The sequence below is a fragment of the Prionailurus bengalensis genome, chromosome A1 (genome assembly GCF_016509475.1).
Source record: "Prionailurus bengalensis isolate Pbe53 chromosome A1, Fcat_Pben_1.1_paternal_pri, whole genome shotgun sequence".
In the NCBI taxonomy this organism is placed as follows: domain Eukaryota; kingdom Metazoa; phylum Chordata; class Mammalia; order Carnivora; family Felidae; genus Prionailurus; species Prionailurus bengalensis.
In genome coordinates, this window is record NC_057343.1 from 151,579,081 (window position 1) to 151,596,995 (window position 17,915).

At 33.9% G+C, this 17,915-nt stretch overlaps 1 protein-coding gene across 3 annotated transcripts in view; it reads right to left on the bottom strand.

The window, feature by feature from the left end:
• The window catches only part of TMEM161B (transmembrane protein 161B), a 72,226-nt gene that overhangs the window by 19,280 nt on the left and 35,031 nt on the right, over positions 1–17,915 (bottom strand). For all 3 annotated transcript variants that reach the window (XM_043593266.1, XM_043593265.1, XM_043593267.1), the window contains 2 exons: positions 16,886–16,983; positions 12,818–12,974 (listed from right to left, as the gene is read on the bottom strand). In XM_043593266.1, the coding sequence (XP_043449201.1) occupies positions 12,818–12,974; positions 16,886–16,983 (255 nt within the window). The remainder of the gene's footprint in view (positions 1–12,817; positions 12,975–16,885; positions 16,984–17,915) is intronic.

Sequence of the window (17,915 nt, forward strand, 5' to 3'; positions counted from 1 at the left end):
ATCCCATGGTTCCCGGGATGGAGTCCCACTCTGGGCTCTGTACTATCAGAGATTGTCTCTGGTAGCTATTCGGATTCTCTCTCTCCCACTCTCTCTGCCCCTCCCCTGGTCACACTGGTGTTCTCTCCCACTCTCTCAAAATACATTAAAAAATTAAATTAAGTTAAAAAATTAAAATTGAAGTACAGAATTTAGATTAAGGCAACTGTATTGAAATTAGAATAAATGAAAACCTACTCAAAGGTTTTCTCACCTTCAAAACATGTGCAACAGGCTCATATACTCAGGCAAGGAGATTAGACTCTCCTAGAGAAACCAAAAGGTCCAAAAGACCAATAGAAAATGACCTTATGATCTACCTGTAACAAAACTAGCTTCAGAATTACCAAGCTATAATCTCCAGTGAAGCTAACCAAGCCCTACTTACATATAGTTTCCAATTTGCTTAAAGTGCCTGACTCTCGAACATAAAGGGAAAGCCAGGAATCTCCAGACATTAGAGCAGGGATCAGAAAACTTTTTCTGTTAAGGAACAGACAGCAAATATTTTAGGCTTTGTGGGCCATCAACAGTCTCTGTATCATATTCTTCTGTATGCCTCTTAATTTCTTTTTATTTTTAAAAAAAAATTTTTTTTCAACGTTTATTTATTTTTTGGGGGACAGAGAGAGACAGAGCATGAACGGGGGAGGGGCAGAGAGAGAGGGAGACACAGAATCGGAAACAGGCTCCAGGCTCTGAGCCATCAGCCCAGAGCCTGACGCGGGGCTCGAACTCCCGGACCGCGAGATCGTGACCTGGCTGAAGTCGGACGCTTAACCGACTGCGCCATCCAGGCGCCCCTCTTAATTTTTTTTTAAACAACCTTTAAAAAATGTTGAAACCCACTCAAGAGCTATACAAAAACCGGACGCAAGTCAGTTTATCAATCCTTGCATTAGAGCGTAGCATCTTACATAAAAGAGAAAAAATGGGCAAAGGGGAAAATAACTTGTTGGAGAAAAGAAAGATGATACCGGCAGAATAAAAAAAATTATATATATACAAATAGATACACACATGTTTTTATACAAAGATATCTATACATGAGATATACCTGTATTTCATAAGGCTAAACAAAGATCAATACATCTTGGGAACAAGAGCAGGATGCTATGAAGGCATGGTTAGATATCAAAAATAAGCTCAGAAAAAATTCGAATAGGACAGGCAAAATCCATTTTAAAAATAGGTTTAAAAGATAAAGTTGAAGAACAGTTCCGTCAAGCAGTAAAGGGTAACAAAATAAGAGAATCAATCTAGGGGGTACAATATCTGACTAACAAAAGAGACAGAAAAAGAACAGGGGGTGGGGGGATTACAAAAGGGAAGAAGTTATCAAAGGCATCATAAAATAAATTTCCAAACTCGAAGTTTCAAAATTAAAGTAGCCCACCAAAAGCCCAGCACAAAGAATGAAGTAAAGATTTCCAACATGGTACTACAAGATCACAAATCTTCAAAAACAAGACAAATGAAAACTGTAAAACTTCTGAAAAGAAAAATAAAGAAAAAACAACTCATATGAAAAAGATTACACATCATGACACTGTACTCCTTAACAGCAAAGTCTGACATTGGGTGTGATGTCTTCGGAATTACGAAGGAAAATACTGATGACCTGGAATTCTATATCCAGGTTAATGAGAGTACAGATAAGACAGCAGTCTAAAACTAGTTACTCTGCATGCACACTTTGGCAGAAAGCTCCAGCAAAATATATGAACAAACCAAAAAAGAGAAAAATAGTGAATTCTGGAAATGGGAAATGAAACTTGGGAAAAAGGCAAAGAGAATTCCTAGATAACAACAGAAGGATGATTATCTAGCAGGCCTGAAGGGCAACCCTTCCAGATAAAAGCTAGAGAATTGGAGGGTCTCCAGAAAGAGCATCTCCACAGGGACCAGTGGGGAAGGGGAGTCAGGGGGACATGGGGACAGGACACAACTAAAAAAGTTATAAGCAACCTTGTGGAAAGGTAATGGAATTAATAATAAATACAAAGAAAAAATAAATTTTTAAAAATGAAAAAATTACAGAAGCTATAATACCTTATAATGCTCACATATGAATAATATTTATATAGGTTTAATTATCACTGAATATTGACAATTTTCAGTAAAATTATAAAATAATTAAACTAAGAACATAAAAGAGAGGAAGAAGCACAGAGGATGGCATAATTTAAGAAAAAAAATCCTCACCTATCAGAACTGAATTAATAGTGTAAGCATTATATTTAGAAATACAAAGATTTTTAAAAACCAAAATAATCAGCTAAAAACATGAGAAGTGGCAAGGAGGGTCAAGAAGGGGATTCTTGGTTTTTAACGCATTAAGAACTTTTGTCTATATAACCTATGTGTACATATTATTTGATAAAAGTTAACATTTTAAGAAATCCAATCTAGATTTTAATAAAGTCTACAACATACCCCTCAACTCCAGAAAAAAGTACATTGTGTCCTGGAGTTTAACAGAACCAAAACTACTTATGATTCACAGTGTAAAGCACATGTATATGTTTTGCTACCTTTTAAATCACGTGCACTGAAATTTTTTCCACATCCTATTAAAATATACCGAAATGTTAATGGTAATTAATACTAACCAACTGTTAGAAATGTTTCAATGCTGTGGAACAGTATCATCATAAATCCTTATGATTTCAAAACAATCTAATCATCCATCCACTGACAAAGACCTGATGTATAAACAACCCAGAACAGAACAAATATTTAACCTATTTTATAAAGAACTAAACAGGCATTTTTCCAAGAGCTCTAGTCTTTCTCCAAAATAAAAAAATCTGTGTATTTTCCAGCAATAACCCCCGTGCCTAACGGTTTATTCCTGGCCAGTTTATTGCTGAACCAACTGACATCTATCCTGGGATTATATTCTGTAGAATCTTCACCATGTTTCAACTCAAAACTCAACTGCTTGTTTTACCAAACTTTTAGAGCAATGTGTATTTTATTCAGTTAATATATAATAAGACCAAACAGTAGTATATGATAATAGACTAAAAAACTTCCTGAGAAGGAGAGACTTTTGTTAGCATTTGATGTAAGAGAATATAAATCAGATTTCCTCACTGACAACTTTGCTAACTTTGAGATTACTTACAGAAACTTTCTGTACTAGCTGAGATAGTAACAAAGTTTCTTATTGAGCTACTTATCAAATTTCTCTAATACCTATGTAACAAATTATTTTGAAATATGGAAAAATCCTTTTATGCTCCAATCTCATGAATATGCTTATTAAACATAAATTACTCATATAAAAAAACAAATAATAAACCACACCTGAAATACTTTCAGGTATCTGAATGACTTTCAAAATAAAATTTCTTATATGTAAAATAACTTAAATTTAAATAATTTAAAAATGAAATTTCTCTAAAACAGACTTTAAGTCTGTTCTTTCTTCCACAATTTCCAAATAAGATATACTTACTTTTGTCCTTTCATAAATAAATACAACCTGATAATGTAAATAACATTAGACCAAAAAAATTAAGCTTCTGTATTTATAGACATGCATAACAAAAAACACTATGTAAAAGACAAGACAGTTCCTGATTTACGATTTAATGAAAATAATGGTCAAATGCTTTCTCTATAAGTTCTTCCTGCTACCTTTATTATTTTCATAGATAACTGTTAATTAGCCTTTCATAGTGAATATTATATTAGTAAATATTCAAAATTGTATATGCAAAACTACTGATGCAAATGGTCATTTTCAAAATTTTTCATTTAATAATTTTTTTTCTTTTCCCTTTTAACCCTCAGTTCTTAGCTGAATGGATCACATACTTTAAGGGCTAATTTATTTTAGATCATACAATTTCAACCTTTGAGCTAAAGAAAAACATTAGGGGTGGGGTAAATTTTTTTCTGCCACATGGCTGACATTTTTAAAGTTCTAATTCAATATCAACATTTTTTGCAACCGGAATTAGGCCATTATAGATGCAAATATAAAAGTTACAACAGGAAAGAAAAACCAAGGACAAGTGGAAAGATTCAATCAGTAGGAAACATTTTAAATATATTTATCTTTGAGCCAGAGAAAAGAGCTTTTAAATAATGAGAAAGCTTAATTTTTAGATCTAAAATGGCAAATTTCTCTCAGATCTCGGATAACAACTTAAAGAACATATACTTATGGGGACACTGTTTCAGTTTAGTTTGTACTTGCATTGTTTTAAAGACCCAATTCTCCTATTAAGAAAATGTCTTCTACATCCTAACATCTTGAAATTATTCAAAGATATTTATCAATGTTTTTTTTTGAGAAGGAAATAGGAGATCATATTCTGAGAATAAGTATTTTGTTGCCAATAAACAAATATAAGGGATACTCTCCTAATAACAGAGGATTCTCAAAAAATTTTTCCCAAAACTTATGGTTATCTTTTTAAAATCATGTTTCCACTCAAGTCAGTCATTTTCATCTAAAGTGAAAGCTCTCTACTCTGTGAAAGATTATGGTCTTGTTTTGGTGACCACTAACAATAAAGTTGTTTTCTATTCAAATGGCTAAACCTCTTAACACCTATTTTTATATAAAAAGCAACCAAAATACTCAAAACACATTACACTTTGCATTCTCACTACAAAGAAACCTAAAAACTATACCAAGATTCTGCCACAGTGTGTACAATGAAAACTAACAAGTACATTAATCCTTAATGACCTATCCAGTAAAATCCTTTTAAAAAGAATTGATCCTGTCTTCCAACTTAAAAAACAAAACAACCAACTTGGATAATTTAAAGAAGTTTTTCCTATTTTCTAGGAGAGGAAGGTTCAATTACTTTATTTTAAAGAGAAAAGAAACAGAACCTAAATTTCTCTCAGATTTAAGCAAAAACTTTTGCATGTTTAAAATCTGTCCCACAAAAGCTTACAGACACAGCCTCAACCTAGCCCAACTGTGGAAGGAAATAATGGTCATGGATTTCTGAAAGCATAAAACACAGGTTTTATTTCAAAACAAAAGCAAGCAAAAAAATATAGCAGAACAATGAAGACTACACCTTAAATTTTTAGGTGTAGGAGAAAAATTCTCACTTCCTAGCTAAAAGGGGAAAAAAAATCTCAATTATGAATTAATAAATCAGAAACACTGATTTTATCTCTCAAAGTAAGTTCTCTATATAGCCCTAGGTTTCCAACCTGAAAGGTAAAAAATTTGGCAACATTGGTATCACAGAAGACCTTTAAAAGTTTATAAAACAATCTTTGACACACCATGCTATGTACAAATTTTCAAACAAGTACTTTGGCTTAGGTTCAAAAGCTTTTACTCTGTCCCTTTCTCACTAGGAGACGTGATAGCTTATGCAGTTCACTTTAGGGTTTAGTGCTTCATTTCTCTTGTTAATATAAAACAGAACATTTTGTAAAGTAAGAATACAGCAATTTAGAATCCTTAAGGAATTTAGAAAAGGTGACAAGTTGTGATAATTTGCTATAGCTGTCTATTTCCTAGAGCAAACAAGTGCAGCATTCAATTTACAAACATTTAATTTACAAATCTACACAAAAAAACCTGAAATATTTAACACAGAAAACCTTAGAATTTATTTCAATTTAAACCATTCCCAACTTTTGTCGTTGTGTAAAATTTGCATGGCTGGCAACCAAGGCAAATTAAAAATTTAAAACATAGCCTTAAAAACATACATAATAGGGTTTTGTACCTTAAACCATCCACATTGTAAAATACAAGCAGTGTGGAAATGTGACTAATGATCCAGTCCTTTAACCAAATATAATAGGACTACTGAGAAGCTTTATCATTCTTTGTAGAATAGCTTTCTTCTCACTCAAATTCACGTAATTGACTCGATATTACTCCGTGATACAGCTTATTCATAAGGAAAGATTCTTTGAAAAAAAAAATCCATAGATAGTAGAGTTTTAATTTTTAAAAGTTTTACTTCCACCCAAGGACTACTGGATTTTTTGAAAGCATCATTTTTAACTTTCTGTCTTCCTTTACTCATAAATAAAAATGATACACTTCATATTATAAAATCAGTAGACATTTCTCCAGTGACTCTAAGCCTTCATGGACCATCATGCAGGAAAGACAATTAACACAACTGTTCCATCCTCACTGTAAGGCTTTCTTTACCTTTTACCTTCCCCATACCATGTAACTCAGCATAAATGGAATTGGAACACACACACTTGACCAAATAAGGTGGTTACAATTACAAATGGGCAAGGGAGAAAAGCTGAGAGTTAGTTTGGGTTTAGGAGTGAGACTGGAAGGTGTGACAGCTGAGATGCATGTACAACTCTGCTGAAACATAGCAAGTAGAGCTGATGATAAAAGACAGCCTAGTTTTAGGTAGCAGGTTCAAGATTTTAGTGTCACAAGTTTAAAAAACTCATTCCTATGCTTTTAGAACTTCCAAGATTCTGAAGAAGTTCTAATTGTTGCCCTACAAGTATGTAAAACAAAACTCATGGGGAGACAAAAACAAAATGACCGCAGAAATAAAAGTTTTCTTCCTTGCTTTTAAATGAACCAATTATTTAAGTTATTATTCGTGTCTAAATTTGGGACCACTTTAACAAAGGACATTTTATCAGTAACAACTGCAGAGAATTTCTGAATTAACTGATGTGTGTGTGACTCTGGAATTAAGTGGAGCTATTGTCCTATGTAATCAATGGAGACATGTGTTTGACTAATAAGTAGGCGCATACAATAAGAAAATAAAGAGAAGCCAAACAGAGGTCACAGCAGTTATACTCTGTTCATACGATGTGAAAGGCATACCAGATATGTTATAACTAAGATAAAAGATAGGCTATAAACAGACTCCTCCCTAGTGCTAATCTGGATATGACATTCAAATTCTGGTTTCCTGCATACTACTGAAGGCAGTTGATCATTTTCTCACACGATGCAAGTTTGAAGGAAAATCACATACCTCAACATATACACAATTCTACTTTCCTTCTTCCCTATCCCTTTTGTGAAGGGTCAAAGTTGGCAGAAAATAGCTTGGATTCTAAAGCCCTTCAGCACTTCCTGTATTCTCTAGGATGGTGGAGACAGCCAGCTACTAGATTCCCGCAGAGATGCTATTGTTTGGTGCATTTCACGAGTGCACTAATCAAAACTAAGCAGAGCCAGTTCAGTGCTGAAGACTATGTGGGACCTTTGCTCTCACATTATTAGGCATTACTGAGTGAAATGAAAGATGAAATTTATTCACATAAACAATAGTCTGAGTAGCTCTTAAGAGGTACATTTTTCTAATTTCTCTGGTAAATAGGTACTAAGGGTTGTATCACATTAAATCAAACTGGTTATCAATGCACTATTTATGCATTTCAACATAAATATCACAAACGTTATTTGACATCATGCTATCAACCATGAAGAAAATGAAGACAAGCATACTCCAAAAGAAGCGATGTTTCAGAGAACATGAGAACTCAAGTATGAAAAAAGTAACATGGGAGCTAGTGCTAATTTCCAAGTTAAGATATTTTTGGTGTTTATATAACCTGATGTCTAGAGATGGGTCTTTTTTCTGACTGCATAATACTTTCACATATTTAATACTATAGAATTAAATAGTAATATTCTAAATGCTTCAACTTAATCTCCTGTTGAAATGAGTATAGCACTAGACATCTGGGGATGTTTCTCAACTGACACACATGATCAGTATTTCTATCCAACAGAATATATACCTGGTAAAGATGTCAACTCTTAAGATTTTGTTCTGGCTCTTCTGGTCTACGTTATACCTAATTCAATCCAGAAGAGTCAACAAAGAAGATACTGGTGTTGAATGCCAAGTCATACCATATATTTAAAATAGTATCCACTTATAGTATTAAAAGATAGTTCAGCAGTCTCTAGCTGAATACAGAAGATGTAGGACATGCACTTATTCTTACTTCCAAAATTTGACTAAACCATATAGGAAAGAAACTAAAAGCCATAAGAAACAAAAAATAGGAAGAGATAACAGTTTCTAGAAAAGAAATATCAACAAAAGTTGGAAGACCATCTAAGTAGACGGGACAAGCAAAAACTGATTTAGGTTTCAGCTTTCTCTGTTACACTGGGTCTACAGAGGGAAAAAAATCCAGTGAAAAGAAAGCCAACTCATTCATAAAAAGCTTCTGGAAAAGTCAGGAATTAGAGGTAAGTGGGCACCTTTAAAGGCAGGGTTACAGAATTAATGAAAACAGGATAGGCTGTATGTCTGTGTTAGCAATAATTAGACTTCTTACAACTTCTCTTGCCTAATCATACAGATTAGGTGATGGTCATCCCTTAACTCTGGCAGAACCTTAGAAGAAATACTATGAGAAAATGTTAAACCAGAAAAGACTGGGCTTGGGAATATTTATGCAAAACTTAGGGTGGCAATGAAGACCTGAAAACAAGGGGCACAAGGGGGACACAGACATGCATTTAAATTAATGCCTATACACTGAATGCTGAGTCTCTGAGTTTTCTTCCCCAATCAGTATCTGTAACACTGGCTGTTACACTTATACCCCAAAGATGAGAAAATGGACAACTCTTGTTGGAGAAAATGACAGACCCAAACAATCTGCAGACACTGATATTAAGAGGTCTCCCCCAGGATAATATAAAGTCCCCACTTAATCATGCACAAAAAAGGCCACCAATCAACAAGTTGCAACCACTTGCACAAAACTTCTAATTTTTAAATTCTTCCTTATTAAATATAAACAGAAAATCAAAGGACATGAGACATTTAAGAACAATCTCGAACATGACAATGATTAAAGCAAAAGGGGAGGGATACTCAGAAAATAAACAATACAAGGTGCAAATTAAAAATTAAAAGATAGTAATATCCTTAGAAATATAAAGATATTATGTATCCATGACACAAGAATGCTATGAGAACATTCCAAGTTTTTAAAATTAAACAACAACAACAACAACAACAACAACAACAACAACAAAATAACAAGGGAGTGCCCAGGTGGCTCAGTCAGTTAAGTGGCTGACTCTTGGTTTCAGCTCAGGTCATCATCTTAGGGTTCATGGGATGGAGCCATGAGTTGGGCTATGCACTGACAGCGTGGAGCCTGCTTGGGATTCTCTGTATCCCTCTCTCCCCATCTCTCCCAAAAATAAATAAATGTTTTTAAAAAGTTGATATAAAAAATTCAACAAAAGGGTTAAAAGAGAAAATTAAGAGAAAAATTAAGAAAATACTATAGAATAAGTGGAAAAAGGGAGATATATTAAAGAACCATTCAAAGGAGGAATATGTCATTACCAAGAGTCCCTGAAAAAGAAGACAAAAAACAGAATCTTATTAAACAGTCAATATAAAACTTGTGGATAAAAATAACAGATTGAGCACTTCACCTCCACCAAAATGACAGTATAAAGAAAACTTGTTTTAGGGTACATAAATACAATGAATGAGAAGAATAAAAGCAGTAAAACTCCAGAAGCCAGAAAGCAGGCAGGTAAATGGTAACTGACTAAACAGCATGAGGAAACTCAAATGGAAAGCTAAGATAAAACCTGATGTTACTGCAGAGCTCCCAGGTAGGATAAGAAGTGGTCAGATGCCATGTAATTCTCTACAATGGGCTAAAGTGCAAATGTGCTTATTAGGGGTGGCAGGAGATATTAAAAAGAAGGACTAGTAAAAAGAAGCACTACTAAAAAGCAGCACTTTATAACTGCCCCCACCTCAAAGAGGTCTGGAGATTTATGCTTTGGAGAAGGTAAAAAAGATGATCCCTGGCCCATCTACATGTTTCAACAACTTGCCTCACCATCTGCTTAAAACTTTCATTCAGCTTTTTAGTGGCTTAGACTTCACACAGGCAAAAACAATCACCAGAGCTAAGAAAAGTCCTTAACATGAAAGACTGCAACCAAACCAAGCAAACAAAAGCAACCTACAATAAAAATCATACTTGGCAGAAAGACAACTCTGAACAAAATCAACATCTCAAATAGACACAAGAAGATAACCTAATCTAAAGCAAGCAGATTTCCTTATGGTGGGACGGGAAAACAAAAGAAGAAGAGCTCTTGAAAGTAATTAAAAATTACAGCAGTGGGGCGCCTGGGTGGCTCAGTCAGTAAAAAGCATCCTACTTCGGCTCAGGTCACGATCTCACGGTTTTTGAGTTCAAGCCCTGCATCGGGCTCTGTGCTGACAGCTTGGAGCCTGGAGCCTGCTTCAGATTCTGTGTCTCCCCCTCTCTCTGCCCCTCCCATGCTCATGCTCTGTCTCTCCTTCAAAAATGAATAAACATTAAAAAAAAATTTAAAAATTGCAGCAGAAATTAGAAACAGAGACTCAAAGGTTTGGGAATATTGAGAAAAACCTCCCACAAAATTAAAAACTATCAAAATATGAACACATAGGAGAGAAAAAAGAGAATCTTAGCCACTCTAAGAGATCCAGTATCTGAACAATAAACATTCCAGAAACAATGAAAATGGAGAAAAGAAAATCACAAATAAAATAATTCAAAAAAATATTCTAGAAGTTAAGAACATGCATTTCCAGAGAGTAAAGTCTCAGCAAAATGGATGAAAACAGATCCACAAAAGGGTACATCACCATAAAATTTCAACACCTTACGTAGCCAAAGAAAAGATGGTAAAAATTCCAGAGAAAAAAAGAGAATATATAAAAAATCAGAAACTGGAATGGCAACTAGAATTCATTAAAAGAATGAAAAGGAAGACAATAAAACGATGCCTTCAAAATTACCAAAAGAATAACTTTAAACCCGGAATTCTGTTCTCAATCAACAGATCACGTAATTTTCAGCCAGAATAAAAATATTTTCAGGAATGCAAGATCACAAAAAATGCACTTCTCATGCAACCTTTCTTAATACTAGAGCATATGCTCCACCCAAATGAGAAAGTAAACCAAGGAAGAGACATGGAATATAGGAAAAATAGCTCCAAGTCAAGAGAAATAAAGACAGTCCCTAAGATAGTGAAAACTGGTGATCCCAATGGGATAGCTGTGCATCAAGTGGAAAGATTAACCAATTGAAACTGGGTCCAAGGACTCCACAAGAACCTTCTCAAAGATGAAACTAACATACTACCTCATATATCTGATATATTGAGAGATTTATACAACCAGAGGAGTTTTAGGTTGAATTAAGATCATGTATTAAAAAAAAAAAACAATACAAATGAAAAATTAAGGCAAATATTTATCTGTCAATAGTATTTATATAATTACAACATAAACATTAAATATTCCTCTAAAAAATGACATTACTATCTCTAGAAGATGAGGTGAATGGGAAATGTTCAGTAATAGATGACAAATGTGCCAAGTCCTCATTTCCAGAATGAAATGGTAATAGTAACAGTTATAGCCTAAAACTAAAAACAAGCAGTAGCTTTGCATGCACATGGAAATATGGAAGGAAACCTCAAACAGAAAGGAGCTGGAAGAAATTATCTCTGGAGAGGTAGAAATGGAGGAGAAAATATTTAATTTTAATAAAAGGGGAAAAAATTGCCCAATAATAAAGGATGACTTCCCAGATATAAAAGCTAAACCAAGAACTTAACCCAATCAGCGATGAAAACTTCATAATACCAAAAGAGAAAAAGCATCTGGAGGGTGTATGCAATGGGAAAGGAAGGCATATTCCAAGAGCAAGAAGACATCCAGTTTCCCAACAATTAGAATTTGTACAGAGTCAAACCATCAACTGAGTATGAGGAAAAAATAATTTCAGGCATGCAAGATTATATCAATAAAAAAATGTAGCACCCCTTTCAAGGACATTATAGGAGGCAAAAGGACATTATAATCAAGGACATTATACTGGCAAAACAGTAAGCCAAGGAAGGGCAGATGATGTGATCCAAAAACAGGCACAGGGAATTCTTGGAAAGTCAATGAAGAAAATCCCAGGTTAACAGCTATGCAGTCAGTTTACAGAATTGAGAGCTCAGGAAGATACTTACATGGGAAAACAAAATAGAAATGACTTACTTGAACTACCAAATTTTAAAATTTTGTAAAAAAAACTTAGCTTCTATGTAATGAGAATAAAAAAATTGTCCAAGGAAGGTAATAAGACACTATAATGCTTTGCTGTAATAGTATTTAAAAAAAAACAAACTTATTTGTTTTTGAAAGAGAGAGAACACATGCACGTGAGGGCAGGGAGACAAAGAATCCCAAGTAGGCTCTGTGCCATCAGCGCGGGGCCCGATGTGGGGCTCAAACCCATAAACTAACTGTGAGATCATGACCTGAGCTGAAATTAAGAGAGGCTTAACCAACTGAGCCACCCAGGCACCCCTATAAATAATATTTTCAGGGGCATCACTAAAACTGACTACTGATTTGATAGAACAGTTATTTCCTTACTGTTTTGGGAGAAGGAAGGGGGAGAATGATACAGTAATCTAAAATTAGAAAAACACCATTATCCCATAATATTTAAACATATGGGAGAAAATATCAGAATATCTAAAACAGGGTAAAATGGCTCCTCTGTGCAATAAGATTCACATGAGAAAGCAAAGGAAAGGTACTGGCATCTTTTCTTATATTTCACTTTTTAAACTACCTCTACTTTGGAAAATTTTTTCTATTAAATATAGAGGATTTCGACAAAGAAAAATTCTCTAATAATCTAAAAGTTTTTTCAAATTAGAGATGAGGTCTAATTGTGTTAGCTGCACAAGACGAACAGATATATAAGTTAATATTAGTGATGTTTTGAAGGATACATTGCAAAAGATAAAACAAGCAGGCACCAGACTAAGCTGATATTCATTTCCTGTGTGGGCTTCATAAAGTTGTAGTAGACTTCAGTTACTAGATACACAAGTGTAGCAGCCACTGTGAAGTCCACCAGCCACTGGTATTCTGGAAAGTAATGCAATGCTGAAAAATAAAAGTTAAAAAAAAAGTTTACTTAAACTTTCATAAGTAGCTCAGGAGGATTTATCTATAATAACTTTAATCATGCTAAACTTTACTCAATCTGTTGAGACGCAATGTTAAGGTTTGCAAATAGGAGAATCTAAAAATGCAGAAAACAGATCAAGAATGCTGACATCCAAAATTAAATTTTAATACCTCATAAATTAAATAATTTTTAAAACCTAAAATTATTATCAAAAATGATTTAAACTGTTAAAAACATGATTGCAAAATGAGCTGGTATTTTCTTAGCTGAGTAGCTGTTTTTTACAGAAATTAAAAAGCTTTTTTTTTTTTTAAAGAATCTCAAGGATGATACTTTAACTTCAGGATTTACCTTGGTATACAGTCCTACAGACTTACGTACATTTTTCATTTCTATGAAGGAAGAGGTAAACTTTGTTACAGTTATTAACTGTACTAAAGGAGGATTAATAATTTTGTGAGTTACTACAGATTGAAATAATATACTTTTTATTCCCTCTTGTGCTCCTGCAAGAAAAGCTGATGAAATGCCTGTCAATTTTCCATAACACCATACCCCTTCAACAAAGGGTTTACATGAAAATTAGCATTCTCTGATAATAAATGATTTTATCTTTTTCATCTCAGATATTCTTGTTTACTTCTGCCAGAGTAGAGTCCAAAATATCAACATCATTTTGTAGAAGACCTCCTGAAAATGTGCAAATAAATCATATACAAAAACATCAATTCCTATGTTCCCACTGGCACATAATAAAATGATCTACGCTGCTTTAGAAAAATTTTAGTTATAAACTGTAATATCTGAGGATATTTTAAAATCACGCACTCACAGAAAAAGTATTCTGAAAATAAAATACCAGACTCAAAGTAAGACTTATTTACAATATCAAAACAAACCAACCAGACTTACATCTCTGTGAGATAGCAAAAATTCCAAATCCTTCTACGACTGGGTCAATTTTTTATTTGCTTCAAGTTATTATGGGTGTGTTAGCTTTTTTGTGTGTGAAAGATGTAATAGCCTAGGAACAACAGTCTGATTTACCCTCAAGCAGTTGAGGGATTCTTACCTTCTAGCCACCTCTCTTCCCCACTACAATCATCCTTTTGAATAACCTTCCAGAAGGAGGACAGGGAAATGGGTAGAACAGATAGACAAATATCCATTTATTTAAAGGCTTTCAATTTTTATTAATAACAGGTGAAGTAAGTGTTCCATATCTTCATGCCCGCTCACATTCACAGAAGCTTCCTCCAGAGAACTCTTACAGCAAACAGCCAAGTGACTTTTCAAATACTCTTATACGCTTTAAGAGGTTCTTGTAATAGAGCTAATACAAATTGAGACAGACATTCAGGATACTTATTGGGATACCAATCATATATACATTCAAAAAAAAGTACAAATTATACACATGCTTGGCTACATATTTAACCCAAGTATTATATTTGTTTTGTATTCAATAATATACATATGTGTCTTTTAATAGGCTATTAGAATCAAAAGAAAATTTATAGTTCATCAAGCCTAGTGGTTTGTGTTAAGCTTATGAATATACCTTAAATACAGGCAGAAAATTCTCTACTTTTACCTAAACACACATACACAGCATGCATTCACAAATGATTACGTAAATATAAACATAAGTAAAATCTCTCTCCATTATTTTGCTCTTGAAATTATGTGACCACTTGTTAAACTAATATCATTTGCAGTTAGTTTCAAAACTGTACAAATCAAACAAAATATTGAATAAGCTATGTTCTAAAGACATAATTTAAATCTTTGTAAGTTCGTTAAAATAGCCTAGTTCTCATTGACTGTCTCTACCACATTTGGTGTGTAACCCTGGCCCAATTATTTAATTGAGTTCGAGTCCTTGCCCCTCCCCCCCAAAAAAGGTCGATAATCGTTACATACCCTATAGAATTACAAGAATGTTAATACAAGGAAAGCACTTACAACAATGCCTGACAAGTACTCAGTTGAAGCTATTATTAAAGTTAGTAAGTTGATAATTACTCATTTAATATTAGTTATTAGTAAAAATTACAAAAATATGTACTAGAAATCAGGGAGAATGTATAAATAAATATATATATATATTCTTGTATTTACACACTTGTGAACATTTTATACAAGCACACATATAAAATTAGTAAAAGAAATGTGACAACCAATCAAAAAGTCAAAGTGCTTTTAAAGGTTTTAAATTTTGCATGAAAAATAATTAAAAAGAAAAAAAGTGGATGACATAACCAGTCGAAAACCAGTATGACAATTGATTTATACCGTTCCTCATGGACATTTTTTGGGTTCTAGGACACTCTTCCCAGATACACACACACACACACACACACACACACACACACACACACACACACACATATACACACACACACGTATGTATGTAAAATATTTGTAAATATAGAATCAACTTTCAAATATCTTGAAGTCATTCTGTATCAATAAATAATTCTATATGAGATGCTACATGAATCTCTTAAGGCTTTTCTGGGGTGGTTATGATTTATACATTACCAAAATTATTCCTTTTAATATGTTTTTATCCCTCACTTATCATGTAAACCATTAGTTCTCAAAACTGGTCAAAAATAAGAGTCACTAAGAGCATTTTAACAAATACAAATTCAATTCCCAGAACTCACTCTAGATTTACTGGATCTCCGGAGGTAGATATGAAGAATCTTTATTTTATTTTTTAATTTATTTTTTTAATGTTTATTTATTTTTGAGACAGAGAGAGACAGAGCACGAACGGGGGAGGGTCAGAGAAAGAGGGAGACACAGAGTCTGAAGCAGGCTCCAGGCTCTGAGCTGTCAGCACAGAGCCCGATGCGGGGCTCAAACCCACAGACCGTGAGATCATGACCTGAGCCGAAGTCGGACGCTCAACCGACTGAGCCACCCAGGCGCCCCAAGAATCTTTATTTTTAAGAGCTGTTCAAATGATTCTGATGTACAGCCCCATTTGAAAATCAGTGTTTAATACAGTTTCACCTTAGATATCATTCTCTTATACGATTCAAATAATTTCACATAAATTTCATTTTAAATTTAAAATCATCATAGTTATTATGCAATTATAAACACTGATATACAGGGGAAAAAAAACCAAATGACTTATTAGAGATACACAGTGGGTAAAAGCAAATATTGAATTCAAGTTTTTTGATTCCTAATCCAGTCCTAGTCCAATGTTGTAACATTACTTATTTTTGAGAAACAGAGCACAACCAGGGGAGGGGCACAGAGAGAAAGGGAGGCACAGAATCTGAAGCAGGTTCCAAGCTCTGAGCTGTCAGCACAGAGCCTGACGCAGGGCTCAAATCCACAACCGATGAGATCATTCATGACCTAAGCCAAAGTCGGATGCTTAACCAACTGAGCCACCCAGGTGCTCCCCACTTTGTTATTCTAAAACCACTTTCCTTTCTACTAAACATGAGCATAGAGCTGAATCATTCTAGTACAGGTAATTAAATACAAACACACAAATGCATTTCTGTAAGCCATATCATAAAAGGAGCAGAATGGCACATATGGTAAGAAGTCTAGAATTCAAAATAATGAAAACTGACTGTGATCTCGACATAAAACAGAAACTGTATAACAAACATGTAAGTCAGCCTCTTCTGAAAAATGGGAAAAATAATTCTTAGTACAAGTTAGGTGAATAGACAAAGGAATTTAAATGAAGTCATTTTGAGCTTCTAAGTTCTGAAAAAGATTTCGTATTCTGTAAAATGGACTTAATGATTAAAAACTAACCAAAAAAATCTAGCCACGATAAAATGGAAGCACTTTCACTAGCATAGTATAAAATGAGATTTACAAAACACTTTACCAAGATTCCCCTTACCTAAAGTATCCACTTCTGTAACTGACTTTGTTTCTAGATGGAGGTCAATATCCTTTGGAATGGTTAATGGCTTACTTTCAATGTGACCATTATATTTCCTATAAAAATCAGACAAGTGACACAAAAAACAAGTTACCTACACTGTTATCCAAGTGCTTGTATCAACTAATCACAAAAGAGGTTTTAAATTTCACAGTATAAAAAAAAGCAGAATTTCTAATATTTCATCAAAAAAGGAGGTAGAATACCCAAAAGTAGTTTTTAAAGGGGTAGGGGACTACGAAACGTAGATTTAAATTATTATGTCAGTCATACAGATTACCAGGGTAAGAGGTACTAAATTAGTGACAAAATCTTGATTGCTAGCTTAGCATTTCACTCTATTTCTCTTATTCTCTCTTCTATACATTTAAAGACAATATAACATCTCTTTCTTTAGCTATAAGAGTAAAAGCAAATCTAAAATTAAAGAAATACCATTATCACATAATATTTAAACAAATGGAAGAAAATCTCAGGAAACCTAAAATAAGGTTAAGTGGCTCTTTTTCTTTTTCTGTTTTAAACATTTGTTATTTATTTTCGAGAGAGAGACAGAGCACGAGCAGGAGAGAGGCAGAGAGAGAGGGAGACACAGAATCTGAAGCAGGCTCCAGGTTCTGAGCTGTCAGCAGAGAGCCCAATGCGGGGTTTGAACTCATGAACGAGGAGATCATGACCTCAGCTGAGGTCGGAAGCTCAACTGACTGAGCCACCCAGATGCCCCAAAAGTAGCTCTACTATGACATGGCACATAAAAACTGGAATCTTTTCTTGTATTTCACTTTGAAACTATTCAACTATTTATTTAGGTATAGGAGTAAAAACAAATGAAGACAAAATGCATTTCTCTTTGAAATTATACATGTCTACACATAAAGAAACCTGTAGCTATAAACAAGTCAGAGCTGAAGAAATATACTAAGATTTATGTGCATGAGAAATTCAATAATGTGAACACCTAATCTGGAGTTGCTCTGAGAATCACAAA